The 16,004-nt window shown below is 33.9% G+C and overlaps 2 protein-coding genes across 4 annotated transcripts in view; both read left to right on the plus strand.

Moving 5' to 3' along the window:
* Positions 1-16,004, plus strand: part of VCAM1 (vascular cell adhesion molecule 1) — a 226,790-nt gene that overhangs the window by 125,351 nt on the left and 85,435 nt on the right. The window lies entirely within an intron of this gene.
* The window catches only part of SLC30A7 (solute carrier family 30 member 7), an 86,360-nt gene that overhangs the window by 20,698 nt on the left and 49,658 nt on the right, over positions 1-16,004 (plus strand). For all 3 annotated transcript variants that reach the window (XM_006728174.3, XM_081817051.1, XM_081817052.1), the window contains exons 6-8: positions 6,818-6,961; positions 11,919-11,969; positions 15,450-15,585. In XM_006728174.3, the coding sequence (XP_006728237.1) occupies positions 6,818-6,961; positions 11,919-11,969; positions 15,450-15,585 (331 nt within the window). The remainder of the gene's footprint in view (positions 1-6,817; positions 6,962-11,918; positions 11,970-15,449; positions 15,586-16,004) is intronic.

Genomic DNA, 16,004 nt, shown 5'->3' on the forward strand with positions numbered 1-16,004 from the left:
TTTGTATACTAATTGTTTTATGTGTGGCAAACAACTTTTCCCAATCTATGGCTTATCTTTAAACTTTTATATAGGGGTTCTAATTTGGATATAGTCTTACTGTTTCTTACATTTTTTCTGGCGTGTTTTCTACTGTTTGAGATGTTTCCTGTATCTGAGTCATAAACGTATACTCCTATATTTTAATGCTGTTAAAATGTCAGGGTTTTTTCCCTCATCCATTTGTTCCTTCATCTATATGTAATTTGTTTTCATAATGGAGTGAGTTACGACTTAATTTTTTTTTTTTTTCAGTGTGAATAAGCAGTATTCCAAGCACCAATTATTAACCTGCCTTTTACCCCATTGAGGTAAAAGAACACTTTTAGCCTATATTAAATTGCCTTTCAAAGTTGTTTGGGCCTGTCTTGCTCAATTGGTTTTTTCATCAGCTTGTCAAGTTGTATGAAAAATCTTTTGGAGATTTTGACTGGGAATGCATAAAAGAATTTTTATGTCTTTTACTAAATTGTCTTTGCTATATTGATAAAGATCTTCGTATTTTTTGGTCAGTTCATTTTTAGGTAGTTGGATGTTTTTATTACTATTAAGAATAAAAACTATTATTCCTGCTTGTCTTATTGCATAACCAGGATCTCTAGCACAGTGTTGATTGGAAATACTTAGTTTGTATCCTTGTGTCAACGTGGATGATCACCTGAGTAACTTAACATTTTATCAGAATCCCTGGAGGAAGCCCCAAACATCAGCATGTTTTAAAGCTCTCCAGGTGACATTAATGTGCATTCTTCATTAAGTCAATGAAGAATGTTACTAAAGTTTTACCATTTGGTCTGATGTTTATGGTCTGTTTCTGATGAAACTATTTTATCAAGTTAAGGATATTACTTTTCTTCCTGAATCTATTGAAGTAATCATTTTTTTCCTCCTTAGTTAATTTAAAATTTGTAATTACATTGATAGATTTCTTATAAGGAACCATCCTTAAATTTTATGGTTAAAATGTATCCATTTAGGTCTGCATTTAGGTGTGTGATCCATTTTCAGTCAATTTTTGTATATGGTGTGAGGTTTGGGCCCAATATTTTATTGTATATAGATTTTGGTTGTCTCAGCGCCATTTGTTAAAAAGATTATTTTCACCCCTCTGAATTGTCTTGGCACTCTTGTCAACAATCAGTTGACCATAAATGTGAGAGTTTAGGGGTGGCTGGGTGGCTCAGTTGGTTAAGCGACTGCCTTTGGCTCAGGTCATGATCCTGGAGTCCTGGGATCGAGTCCCACATTGGGTGCCCTGCTCAGCAGGGAGTCTGCTTCTTCCTCTGACCCTCCCCGCTCTCATGCTGTCTCTCAAATAAGTAAATAAAATCTTTAAAAAAAAAAATGTGAGAGTTTATTCTGGACTCTCAACTCTGTTTCATTGATCCTGTGTTTATCCTTATGCCAGTACCCTACTTGTTTAATGTACCTTTGAGGGGTGCCTGGGTGGCTCAGTCATTAAGCGTCTGCCTTCGGCTCAGGTCATGATCCCAAGGTCCTGGGATTGAGCCCCATGTGGGGCTCCCTGCTCCGTGGGAAGCCTGCTTCTCCCTCTCCCACTCCCCCTGCTTGTGTTCCCTCTCTTGCTGTGTCTCTCTCTGTCAAATAAATAAAATCTTTAAAAAAAAAAAGTAATGTACCTTTAAGGTAGTTTCAAATTGGAACATGTGAGTTATCCAACTTTCTTCTTCTTTTTTAAGATTATTTTACCTATTACTGACTAATTTAAGATTATTTTACTTATTTATATTTCCATATACGGGCTCATGGGTGGTGCATCTGGCTAAGCATCCGACTCTTGGTTTAGGCTCAGGTCGTGATCTCGGGGTCATGAGATCAAGCCCCGCGCTCTGCTCAGTGCAGTCTGCATTAGTTTCTCTCTCCCTCTCCCTCTGCCCCTCCTTCTGCTCAGTCCCATGTGTGCATGCACTCTCTCTCTCTCAAATAAATCTTTAAAAAATTTTTTTAAGATCCGCTTGTCAATTTCTGCAAAAAAAAGGCAGTTGGGATTTTGATAGAAATTGTGTTGAATCTGTAGATCAATTTGGGAAGTATTGTCATGTTAACAATGTTAAGTCTTCTGATCCATGAACATGGGATGCCTTCCCATTTATTTATAGCTTTTTTAATTCCTTTCAGCATGTTTTATAAGTTATTAGTGTACATGTTTCACACTTCTTAACTTTACAATTAGGCTTTCTTTTTTTTTGTTGCTATTGTAAATGTGATTGTTTTCTTAATTTCATTTTTTGATTGTTCTTTATTAATGTTTAGGGATACAGTTCATTTTTGGATACTGATCTTGTGTTTTGCCACATTGCTGAAGTTGTTCAATATTCTAATATATCTTCAGTGGATTCTGTAGAATTTTTTAGTATCATGTCATCTGCAAATAGAGATGATTTTACTTCTTCCCTTCCCATCTGAATGCCCTTTTTTTCCCTTCCTTAATTGCCCTGATCATATGCTTCAGCACAATATTAAAGATTTATTTATTTTTCTGTGAGAGAGAGAGAGAGAGAGCATGCACACACGTGAGTGGGGGAAAGGGCAGAGGAAGAGGGAGAAAGAGAATCTCCAGCAGACTCCCTGCTGAGTGTGAAGCCCAAGGTAGAGCTCCATCCCACGACCCTGAGATCATGACCTGAGCTGAAACCAAGAGTCCTACACTTAACCAAGCCACCCAGGCGCCCTGCTTCAGTACAGTGTTAAATAGAAGTGGTGAGAGAGGACATCCTTACTTTTTTTCCCTGATTTTATGATGAAAGCATTCAGTCTTTCTTCATTAAATATGATGTTAGCAGGCGCCTGGGTGGCTCAGTTGGTTGGGCGACTGCCTTCGGCTCAGGTCATGATCCTGGAGTCCCGGGATCAAGTCCCGCATCGGGCTCCCTGCTTGGCGGGGAGTCTGCTTCTCCCTCTGACCCTCCTCCCTCTCATGCTCTCTGTCTCTCATTCTCTCTCTCTCAAATAAATAAATAAAATCTTTAAAAAAAAAAAATATGATGTTAACTGTGTTAGCCATGTGTTTTTCAGAAATGCCCTTTATTGGATTGAGAGAGTTCATTTCTATTCCTAGCCTACTAGGTGTTTTTATCATGAAAGGGTACTGGGTTTTGTCACAACTTTCTCCTTCATTTTTTGAGATGATCAGTTGGTTTTTATCCTTTATTCTATTAATATGATGTATTACATTGCTTGATTTTTGGATATTAAACCACCTTTTCATTCTTAGGATAAATCCCATTTGGCCATGGTTTATCTTTTTTATATATTGTTTCATTTGGTTTGTTAGTATTTTGTTGAAAACTTTTGTGTCTGTATTCTTAAGGAATTTTGGCCTGTACTTTTCTTTTGATGTCTTTGGTTGACATTGGTATCAAGATAATATTGGCCTTTTGTAATGAGTTGGGAAGTGTTCTCTTTTCTTCTATTTATTTTTTTTAAGGGGGTAGGTGGGGAAGAGTGTGAAGTATTGGTATTTTTAAATGTTTGGCAGAGTTCAGTATGAAGTCATCCGGGCCTGGGCTTTTCTTTTTTGGAAGTTTTTAAATTTTTCTTTCTTTTTTTTTTTTTTTACGTATTATAGGTCTGTTCAGATTCCTGTTTCCTCTGGAGTCAGTTTCAATAGTTTGTGTATTTCTAGGAATGTTTGTTTGTCCATTTGTCCATCCCATCTAAATTACCTTGTTTACTTGTTTATGGTATGTCTTTTTAAAAATTTATTTTATTTCCATAAGGTCAGTAGTGAAGACCTCTCTTTTCCCAGTTTTAGTAATTTGTGCTTTCTGTCATTTTTTTTCTTGGTTAATTTAGTTAAAAGTTTATCAATTTTGTTTATTTTTTTTTAAAGAATGCCCTTTTGGTTTTATCGATTTTTTTTCCCATTGTTTTTCTCTTCTCTATTTAATTTTATTTCTGCTTTAATATTTTTTATGTCCTTTCTTCTCCTTGTTTTGCCTTTAGTTCTTCTTTTTTTAGTTTCTTAAGGTGGAAAATTAGATTATTGATTTGAGATTTTTTTTTACCATAGGGAAATATTTTTCTAAGCCCTGCTGAAATATAATCTGTAAGTTTTGTATGTCATGTTTTTTCATATCATTTTTGTCATCTCAAAGTATTTTTCAGTTTCCTTGTGATTTCTTCTTTGAACCATTAGTTATTTAAGAGTGTGTCCTCCATTTTTCTTCTGTCGTTAATAATCTAATTTAATTCCATTGTGATCAGATGACACACTTTTTAGGATTTCAGGTTCTTTTCAATTTATTGAGTCTTATTTTATGACCTAGCATTTGGTCTGCATGGATAAATGTACACTTGAGAAGAATATGTACTCTTTGTTCTATAGATGTCTGTTAGGTCTAATTTGTTCATAGTTGTTCAATCTTCTAGTTTTTTGTTGATGTTCTGCCAAGTTATCTATTTGTTATTGAAAGTAGGTATTGAAGTCTCCAACTATTATTGTTGAATTATATATTTTTTCAGTCAATTATTTTAGGTTTTCCTTCATGTATTTTGGAGCTGTGTTGTTCAGTGCAATATGTTTATAATCGTCATATCTTCCAGATAGATTGAATATGTTATTATATGATGTTCTTTTTTTCTTACAGTAATTTTTGGCTTACAGTTTATTTTGTCTGACATTATGATAACCATTCCAGCTTTTTTTTTTTTTAACTACTTGCATGGTGTATTTTTCTTCCTTTCTTTTTGCTTTCAACCTGTTTGTGTCTTTGACTCTAAAGTGTGTCTCTTGTAGACAGAATGTAACTGGATCATATTTTTTTTTATCCATTCTGGCAATCTCTGTCTTTTGATTGGGATATTTAAACAATTTACATCTCATGTAATTACTACTAAGGTAGGATTTACATCTGCCATTATAATACTTGTTTTCTATATCTTCTGTCCTTTTTGTTACTCTATTCCCTGATTCCTGTTTTTTAAATATAATACTTTCTAGTGTACTTTTACTTCTCTTGTTTCTTTTACAAGTAGCATCTTAATTTAAAACAGTTTAGTTCAGATTAATAGTAATTTAGTAATACACAAAACCTTTGCTCCAATATACCGCCGTGTTCACCTCTCTTCTTCATACTATTATTGTCATACAAATTTCATGCTTTTATGATGTCCATCAATACAGTTTTATAATTATTACTTAATACAATTGTCTCTTGAAACATACAGGAAAAGAAACGAGTCATAAATTTAAAATATATTTATCCTCTGTCATAATTGCCTTTACCAGTGCTCTTTATTTCTCTGTGTGGATTTTTGTTACTGTTTGGTGTTCTTTCATTTCATTTGCAGGTAGTGTTTTTGTTTATGTGATAATATCTTATTTCTCCTTTATTTTTAAGGGAGACAGTTGCGTTTAGCATTCTTAGTTGAGTCTTTTTCTAACATTTTGATTTTGTCATCCCACTGGCTTTTGGCCTCCATGGTTTTTGTGGAGAAGTCACCAGTTAATCTTACTCAAGTTCTGTTATACATGGTAAGTTATTTTTATCTTGGTGTACAACTTCCAGTGTCTCTGACATTCATCAGTTTGACTGTGATGTTTCTAGATATGGCTCTGTTTGAGTTAATTCTTGGATTTTCCTAAGTTTCTTGAATGTGTAGATTAATATTTTTCATCAAAGTTGGGGTTTCTAGCCATTATTTCTTCAAATATTTTTTCTGTCTCTTCTTTTTTTGGGGACTCCTTAATGCTTAATTTGGTACATTTGATGTTTCCACAGGTCTCTAAGGCTATGTTTATTTTTCTTAATTTTCTTCTTTTCTGCTCCTCAGAGTGGACAGTCTGTAGTGATCCATCTTCCAAGTTTGCATAATTGTAGCTCAGATCTGTTGTTGAGCACTTCTAGTAAATATTTTATTTCAGTTACTATATTTCTTTAATTCCGTAATTTTTTGTTTGGTTCTTTTTTTATAATTTCTCTTTATTGATAATCTCTATTTGGTGAGTTATTGTTGTTATACTTTAATTCTTTAGACATGGATTTCTTTATTTCTTTGAACATATTCTAATGGCTGATTTAAATAAAGTCTTTGTCCAAAATCTGGGTCTCCTTCAGGAACATTTTCTGTGGGATGCTTTTTTTTTCTATGTATGTAGCATACTTTCATCTTTCTTTGCATGTCTTACAATTTTTGTCGTTGTTGAAAACTGGACATTTTATATTATAATGACTCTGGTATCATTACTTTACCTCTCCCTTCAAAGTTTGTTGCATTATTTTGTTTTTGTTTTTTCTAAGGATTCTACCTGCTATAATGTAATTCTGCTGATCTTTTATCAAATACAGTGCCTTCCCTACCACTGCCTCAAAGTGACCGTATGCATACATTTTGTTTTACTTTGATAGTTTATGTAATAGTACTTTGCAAAGTTTTAGCTAAGATTTTTGTCTGTGGTCTTCACTGCTTTATCCCCAGTGCCTAGAATAGTGCCTATAACATAGTGTGTTTCAAATAAGTATTTCCTGAATGAATGAATGAATGAATTGCATTGTCTAATCTCTAAATATTTCTGTGTACTTCTCACTTATTTTCATCTCCAGTAAAGTCTACCACTTCCCTCCATATTTCATTTCCTTCCCATACTCCATGGTAGGAACTCAGTCAGTTTTAATGAATCTATAATACTTTTTACAAGTAGATCTTTACTTAATTGAATCTCTTTTTAGAGCTAATTCTTTTCACTGATATCAGTATTATTGTAACCATTTATATAATATAGTTTTACATACTTTTTGTTCTAACTACTTTTTAGGCCATGGACACAGTCATTCCCTTTTTAATGGTGTTCTGGATCAGGCACATGGCCATGGAGATCATTGCCACAGTCATGAACTGAAACATGGTGCTGCACATAGTCATGATCATGCTCATGGACATGGACACTTTCATTCTCATGGTAAGTACAGCCAAAATACTTTCAAATGGACAGCCTTCCAAATATACAGAAATTTTGTATAGATTACTCTTTTAGTTGAGATAATTTCTTCAAAAGGTTTTGTAATCAACTTCCTTTCTAATGAATCAGACTAAATGGTTCGCAGGGCTTGTTCATTTTTAGTATATAATGAAATTAACTCAGTATAATGCCAAGGATATAGCTGTTTTTCAGTGAGTATATTATACTGTGTGCTACCATTTTAAATGAGCTTCAGTGAATGAGAAACAATTGCATTTTAGCAAATGAAAATTATAATTTTTTAAGTACAGACGAGATTGGGTGCGTTTTTTAAGTACAATAAGGCCTTTTGTCCTACATAGGCTTATAAAAATACAATAGGGGTTTTCAGTTTTGCATATTTTCATTGTAATTTTTGGTGAATATCACCCGATACTTCCTTGTGCCCTTAGAAATCTTTGTATGCTGGAGTACCTGGGTGGCTCAGTTGGTTAAGCGTCTGCTGTTGTCTCAGGTCATGATCTCAGGCTTCTGGGATTGAGGCCCTCCCCAGCAGGGAGTCTACTTCTCCCTCTTTCTCTGCCCCTCCCCACTGCTCGGAGTATAGATTAATAGAAGTTACTTAGATACCACAGTCAGATTATCTTTAAATAAATTATATTAAATAAATTAAATAAATTATATATAAAATATATTTAAATAAAATATATTAAATAAATTGAATATTAAGTCCCTAATTTATCAGTCTCTAAAATTTGCTATATTTTTGTAACTATTATACTGGTATGTTTTATTTATTACTTCTTATTTATTTTTAATTCCAGTATACTTAACATACCATATTACATTAGTTTCAGGTGTACAATATAGCGATTCAACAATTATATACATTACTCAGTGCTCATCAAGATAAGTGGACTCTTAATCCTCTTCACCTGTTTCACTCATCCTCCCACCTACCTCCCCTCTGGTAGCCATCAGTTTGTTCTCTAGTTAAGAGTCTGTTTTTTGGTTTGTCTTCTTTTTTTTCCCTTTGTTCATTTGTTTTGTTTTGTTTTTTTGAGAGAGAGCATGGGTGAGTTGGGGGAGAGGGGCATAGAGAGAGAGAATGAGAGAGAGAGAGAATCATAAGCAGACTCCATGCCCAGTACATGGAGCTTGATGTGGGGCTTGGCCTCATGACCCTGAAATCATGACCTGAGCTGAAATCAAGAGTCGGATGCTTTACCAACTGAGCCACCCACGTGCTCCCATTTGTTTTGTTTCTTAAATTCTATGAATGAGTGAAATCCTGTGGTATTTGTCTTTCTCTGACTGACTTATTTCACTTAGCACAATACACTCTAGCTCCATCCACGTCATTGCAAATGGCAAGATTTCAGTCTTTTTGATGGCTGAATAATATTCCAACGTGTGTGTGTGTGTGTGTGTGTGTGTGTTTACACACACCACATCTTTATCCATCTGTCGATGGACACTTGGGCTGCTTCCATAATTTGGCTGTTGTAAATAATGCTGCAGTAAAGAGTGGTGCATATATCCTTTCAAATTAGTGTTTTGTATTTTTTGGGTAAATACCCAGTAGTGTGATTACTGGATTATATGGTAGTTCTATTTTAAACTTTAGAGGAACTGTAAAAAACATACTGTAAAAAACCAAGAGTCAAATTCTTAACCGACTAAACCACCCAGGTACCCCTAGAATGAAAGTTCTATATTACTCTGAAATATATTCATTGGACTCCAAAGAACTTAGTGGTTTGAGACCCACTCTCACCCATTCAAAACTTGTAAATAGTTATAAATTTAACAACATCCTGTTTCTCCTTGAATTTTTATTTTCATTACAGAATTTTATAATAAGGGATTATATTTGGGTTAAGTTATTAATTGATCATGTGTTCTACTTGGCAATAAAATAGGTATATAAATTTAAATTTTTTATCTAGAAACATAAGACTTAGTGTTTAAACATTTCTTTTGGATGGAGTTATTGTAGTTATTTATTTTTTTTTTAAAGATTTTATTTATTTATTTGACAGAGAGACACAGCGAGAGAGGGAACACAAGCAGGGGGAGTGGGAGAGGGAGAAGCAGGCTTCCCGCTGAGCAGGGAGCCCGATGCGGGGCTCGATCCCAGGACCCTGGGATCATGACCTGAGCCGAAGGCAGACGCTTAACGACTGAGCCACCCAGGCGCCCCTGGAGTTATTGTAGTTATTACTAAAAGTCAAAGTAATTCTATTTTTAAAATGTTGATGCATGTATAATCATAAAAGTCAACGTTTTACTTAAAATACATATATTAATGCAATAATTTGAGCTCTTTTTTTCTCTATTAGTGTATGGAAAAATGACACTGACACTTATCAGCATAAAAAAGGTTTTGGCAATAATTCTGTTCCTATTTTCTAGCTTTATAATGCAAGTGCTAAGAAACCTTAAATAGAAGAAATTCTGTTTATAGCAGTTTCGGTGAATTCTTTGAACACCTTCAGAATTACATTCCAAAAATTACTTAGTGATCTGTTATCAAAAATTATTTTTGATAATCTATAAATTGGCAGCTTCATTAGCTAATCCTTGCATTCTATTAAAAACAGTTGGAAACTGTTGCTTACAAAAGGATTTGCCAGCTAGTCAGTAGAGTCGTTGCTTTTGTAGCATTACCTCCAATATTTGCAATTGACCCCTTGTTTGTTGCCCTAGAATTTTTTTTATACCTTGAGCAATGCACTGTAGTAAGATTCTAAATAGGTGAAAGGTAGCTTTTCTTTTTGACCAAGGGGGAGAAGGATAAGTGGCAAGGAAGAATTTATATGACATCAGGGCACATGGAGATCATAGCAACTAGTAAAAGGAAATGCTAGGCTTCAAACACAAGGAAATCTGACTCCAGGGGTGCCTGGGTGGTTTAGTCGTTGAAGCATCTGCCTCTTAGTTTTTTATGTTGGTTGAGTGTTCCACTCTCGATTTTGGCTCCGGTCATGATCTCTGGGTCATGGGATTGAGCCCTGCATAGGGTTCCTCGCTCAGCGGGGAGTCTGCTGGAGATTCTTCCTCCACTCTCTGCCCCTCCCCCCTGCACTCTATCTAAAATAAATAAAAAAAGGAAATCCGACTCCAAAATCTTCTCTTTACTATTATTTCTGCCTTCAGTATATATTAGCCAGTATGAGGATACAAAAGTAATAGGGCCATGATTCCATTTTGCTCTTAAGAGACATCATAGTCTCACTGGGAAATGCTGTGAGCTCTATATTTATTGAAATGCTACACTGTCAGTAAAGCTAGCTGGTTTTTGTTTGCTTGGTTTAACTGCTCATATCTCAGTGACTCAAGCAGTAAAAGTTTATATCTTGCTCTTGGGTTGATGGGGTAAAGGAGGGTGGGTGCTGTTTTTCATTCAATTTAGGGATCTAGGTTCCTTTCATCCCTGGGATTCTTGACCCTTGGAACCTCCACTGGATTCCCTGCATCTACCTGGAGATAGAGTACATAGAAGATCATATGGGACATTTTTATGAGCCTAGAAGTGGTTTACTTGTCATAATTATTTTTTTTTAATTTAATTTATTTATTTAACAGAGAGAGAGCACAAGCAGGGGGAGCGACAGGCAGAGAGAGAAGCAGGCTCCCCACAGAGCAGGGAACCTGTTGTAGGGAGCCTGATACAGGGAGCCTGATACAGGGTTTGATCCCAGGACCCTGGGATTATGACCCAAGCCAAAGGCAGACGCTTAACCGACTGAGACACCCAGATGCCCTACCTGTCATATTTCTTTGCTTAATACTGTTACATATATCATATAACTCAAGAGAGCCTGGGAAATGTAGTTTATTTGTTTACCAAAGAAGAAGAAGAAGAAATGGGTGATAAACAACTAGCTAGTGTCTACCACAGATAACAAATTTTATATCCAGAAGGACTTTTCAGATTTTACATAGGTGGGAGTTATATTACTTTACATAACCATTATATTAATATAGCAGAATACACCTTTCCAAATAATTATGTCAAAAATTACCGTCATTATCTGGATCTACTACTTATAGACAAATCTCCTCCCTTGATCAGGAGCTGAATTTTTAGAACAGTTAACACTTTTGACAATTAGCATGATTTTTAAGGTGACTGTGTCTTTCTTCCCACCATAGCAGTGCCATATCCAGACAGAAATCACTGTGCAGCCTTAGGCTTTTATGCCTCTTCTGGCATTGTTACGGGCTCTATCAAAGTTGTAGTAAGGCTATGTCAGCTCTTCGGTACTATGGGCCAAGAACCATGACCCCAGGCAGGCTTTCTGTTAGACATGTTCAGAAAGCTTGTCAGGCCTCCTGATGATCTCAATATTGCTGATCTTTTACCTTGTTTACCTATGTTTTCTGCTTTTATGTTAAAGCTGATAGTATCTTCAGAGTCAGTATAGAAATTGCAGTATTTTTAAATTTTTTTCATCATAAAGGCAAAATGAAAAGTATTTTTATCTCTTCTGTTTGAAAAGCTTGCCACATCCATCTAGAAGCTATTGGAAAGCTCTTGTTTGCCATAGTCTGTTATCCTGGATGCTGTCCTGGCTTTATTTCTTGGACTTCTTATAACTTTCAACAGTAGATTTGTTTTGTCTGAGTTTTCCAGTTGTAAAATTAGTGTAGCAAACTGTAGTATAAGGTATGTTATGAATAGTAGAAGACTTTCACAATGTTTTTAATTTACTATTTTTACCAGATTGCTTGATATAATAATTTCCTAAATACTGTATACCATTTTGAAATTGCCCGTGTCTGTCTCCATTAAATTATTGTATTAAATTTAAAAAAGAATTTTGTAAATCTGATGTGGCTGTATAGTCATGCATCCTTCATGATATATTTGAATGAAAAATTCTCTGAATTGCAAAAATTGAATCGGTAATTGAAGATATATTTTAAAATAATTAAACTTAACTCTCTACAGATGGTCCCTCCTTAAAAGAAACAGCAGGACCCAGCAGACAGATTTTACAAGGTATGACAAGTAATTTGTGTATTTCTCAGTTTTATGAAACAGGTTTCATTGTGTTGAGCTAGCTGAAGTTTTCCTTTAAGAAAAATATGTAACAGTATTTGTGTCTAAAATATTATCTTTCTTTGTGACTTTTTAAATATATACTATTAGTTATATTAGCATACATTCTTTTAACTATCACTTGGCTATTTCCTTAGATTTAATAAGATTACGGTAGTTAAAAACTGTACTGCTTAACTATAAATAATAGCCATGCCAATGACTATAGTAACACCATAGTAATATATTTGCCTCCATAGGATTACTAAATAAGAATATATATATATAATTTATTTTTCTTATTTTGCATCTGATAATTTTAATATGTGAGTCATTTGGGTTCTAAATCTTTGCTTTGTTGTTATTGATCCTTTCCTCTAGCCAGAGGTCATATTGAAGATGCTGCAAATAACTGAAAAATTCAGTTAACTCAGTTTTCATGTGTGAGTACCCACATGGAAACTTTGAATACCAGACAGATTTCCCTATCCTTGAGCTAACTACTGGGCTGCTGCAGCCACCATAAATTGATGGATACTCAGAAAATATAAAGTAATTTTCATAACAGCTTGTATAAAAGATAATTAGGAAGGCAGATCTAACCTCCCTTCCCTCAACTTGTGATGATTTCCAAAACTAAAAATAAACTCCTATTATCAAGGCTAATTTATAGCATTGGATATAGATGCATTACATATGCATGATTATAAGCTATTTCAGCAAATGCTGTTCTAAACCAATTCTATATATTTTGCAAATGGAAAACTAGTAACTGGAGGACACATTTAAGCCTCCTGAAATAAACTCCTCAATATGGAGGAGCACATTCATAGTGGGGGAAAAAAAAAAAAAGAGCTATATCAAGAAATAGTGGAGAAAAATAGGCGTAGTAGAGATTGGATCACAAGCTATTGAGAAAGTCAGATTGAAGTCAAAATCTAATAAAAGCAGGAAGGTGGGGAGCTGGGAGTTAGGAAACTTTGATGATGAAGTCTAAATAGAAATTCAGAGCCAAAGATTGGCTCCTACCCCAAAGAAACTATCATAATTCACAGACAAAACTGATTTTCTCTGCTTTGTAAAATTTTATAATGTATCATTTTACATGACATGTAAGCTCCTGTTTAGCCATCATCATTTGATGCCTATGGATATGACAAAGGTCACACTTTGCATTATATATATATCTTTTAATATTAATATAACAGAGTTAACTTTTTAGAGCAATTTTACATTCATAGCAAAACTGAGCAGAAGGTACAGAGATTTCCCATATACCCCTGTCCTGGGGATAGCATTCCAAATTGTCAGAATCCCTTAGCAGAGTAGTACATTTGTTTTATATATATATATAGTCTCTGGCTGGAGTGTTCTTGGGCAGTTAAAATATTCGTATCCTTCCAAGTCTTCTAAGGCTTTCAACTTTTATGTAAGTTAAACATACTAGTTTAACTTCTTTCTTTAGTGATTTTTCTTCTTGAAACAGTTAACTAGAAAGTGAGAAGGGCTTAGGTAATTAATGACACTTGCTAATAAAGCCACTTTTCAGGTCGGCACATAAGATATAGTCAGGGACTTTTCAGTCAAAGAAAAATCAAGAACAAATGATTCTTTTTCCTTTCGATTATTTAGAGCTGTTTTTATGTCTGATCCTACTAAAACACTGATTAAAGAATATAAGGGCTTAAAATCACATTTCACTTAAGAGTTTTGAAGCGTAGGTCCCTTCAGTCTACTTTGATGGGTATTTTTCTTCAGTTTTATTTTTTAAACTTAATGTGGCCTTGACACTTACTAGTCTGTTTAATTCTTTGCTATTTGAAATACCCTAGAGGAAGAGTTTTTTCCTCTAAGTATGCTTTGGCATAATATTTTTGTTACAGGAAATAGAGCCATTAGCTTTTTGAAGAATAGTTATAAACGTCAGTAATCTATACGAATGAAAAAGTATATTAAGTACTGCAGGATGAATTATATTTGGTATAATACTTGATATAAAATTACACAGTAGAAGATGAATCGAAGCATATTTTCCTAGAGCACATTAAGATGTGATTGGACTCAGTAATAGTCTGTTTTTAAATTATTAGAAGGTGTTTTCAAGTTTTAGTAAATCTGTGTTTTACACCTAAAAAAATGGTTTGCCTTTAATAGTCCAGTGAATAATAAAGTAGAATAAGTATTTCTAAAGTAGGTATGTGCTTTTTATGTATTATTTCTTTTCAGATAGAATAAATGCTATTTTAAAATATTCTATTTTTAGGAACGTGGTTTAAGTTTGTTTCAAAGACAATGTCTGTATACAGTAAATTTTACCTATTAAAGATCTAAATGTTGAATAATTTGTTGTCTTAAGTCTGTTTAAGAAATAATGTATTTTAAACTTCTTGATTTTTTTAATGGTTTTCCAGTCAATTATTAAATGTTAATATTTAATGGGTTCTGGTTCTGATCTCACTTCTGACCACAAATTAAGATTCTGTGCCCAAATCCAATGCGGGGCGTGAAGAATGTACTCTCATAAGCAAGCAGTTCTCTGATACCTGGAGGTCAGAGGGGCCTGGGACTGAAAGTTCCAACCCTCTGATCATATGATTGGTTCTCCTGGTATCCCATCCTTAGGTGGGGTCCAAAAGTATATTAACATTAACCAGAGACACCTTTGTCACTGTCACTTAGGAAGTTCCCAGGGTTTTCCAGAAACCAGGATGAAGACCAAATATGTATTTCTTATTATAAATCACAGTATCACAATATTGTATCTAGGTTTCAAGACAGAATATCAGTATCCTAACAATTTAATATTTATTTATTAGAAGTTTTAAAAATATTTTATATTTGCTTTTAAATATTCAGATCTCTACTTTCTTCCTTATCAGGTTTGAGCTTAGTGTATAATTTAGGTAACAAAACCTTCAGGATAATTAATAAGTATACCAGGATTTATAGAGTTAGAGTCCATAGGAAATTTAGTCTCAAGTAGTAATAATTTTAATTACCAGCAGAGGGCTCTGTGTGTACATATATTTGTAGTTACAATGTTTCTTGAACAGTTCTTTCAGCCTAATGCCATTTTCTTTCAACAAATTATTAATTAACTTATGGAGTCTTTTAACCAGAGATGAATGTGCTTAAAATCAACTTATTTCTGTACTTACTTCCTCATTTATGTTATACCAAAATATTAAGGATCATTAAGAACAAGTATAATTTATGAATCAGATATTTTGAACCCTGCTGATTTGAAAAAGGAAAGATTATTTCCATTCCCAGAAGTAGTACTCTTACTTCATTACTAAACAATGAATCTACATTCTTCCTGATTTCCAGATTGGTATTTAGTTTTTTATATATAAAGTCAAGAATATAGTTTTAAGAAATATTTGTATTTTTCATTGATCAGAAGATACTATTTTGTTTCTGATTATGCTTTGTTTCCAGGTGTATTTTTACACATTCTGGCAGATACACTTGGAAGTATTGGTGTAATTGCCTCTGCCATCATGATGCAAAATTTTGGTCTAATGATAGCAGATCCTATTTGTTCGATCCTGATAGCCATGCTTATAGTTGTAAGGTAAGTGTTATATGTTACTTTCAGGTATTAAAATGAGAAGTGAGAAATGTGCTACTTAAATTACAGATCTATAATACAAATTATGATTGTGTTGGCTTTCCTTTGGCCTTTAACAAATTCCTATGTAGATTATTTCTCTTTTCATCTTCCTATTTTTTTCTGTTTGCCATTTATTTCTCGTCTAGGTTTTGATGTTTCTTTTTGGTATTTAGCAATTAATCTTTTGGGATTGTAATCCAAATTAGTAGGATCTTTTTTAATCCAACATTCTATCTGTAGAGTAGAACACTAATAATGTAAAATGTATTAACTATAGTTAGAATCTTATTCTATATCTTACACTATCAAATGCAAAAAAATGTTAAAGTCTCTTCTACAGCTATTTAATTTATAAAGTTACATTATCATTGCAAAAGTCT

Source organism: Leptonychotes weddellii, chromosome 4 (assembly GCF_054177405.1).
Source record: "Leptonychotes weddellii isolate Sample4059 chromosome 4, ASM5417740v2, whole genome shotgun sequence".
Lineage (NCBI taxonomy): Eukaryota > Metazoa > Chordata > Mammalia > Carnivora > Phocidae > Leptonychotes > Leptonychotes weddellii.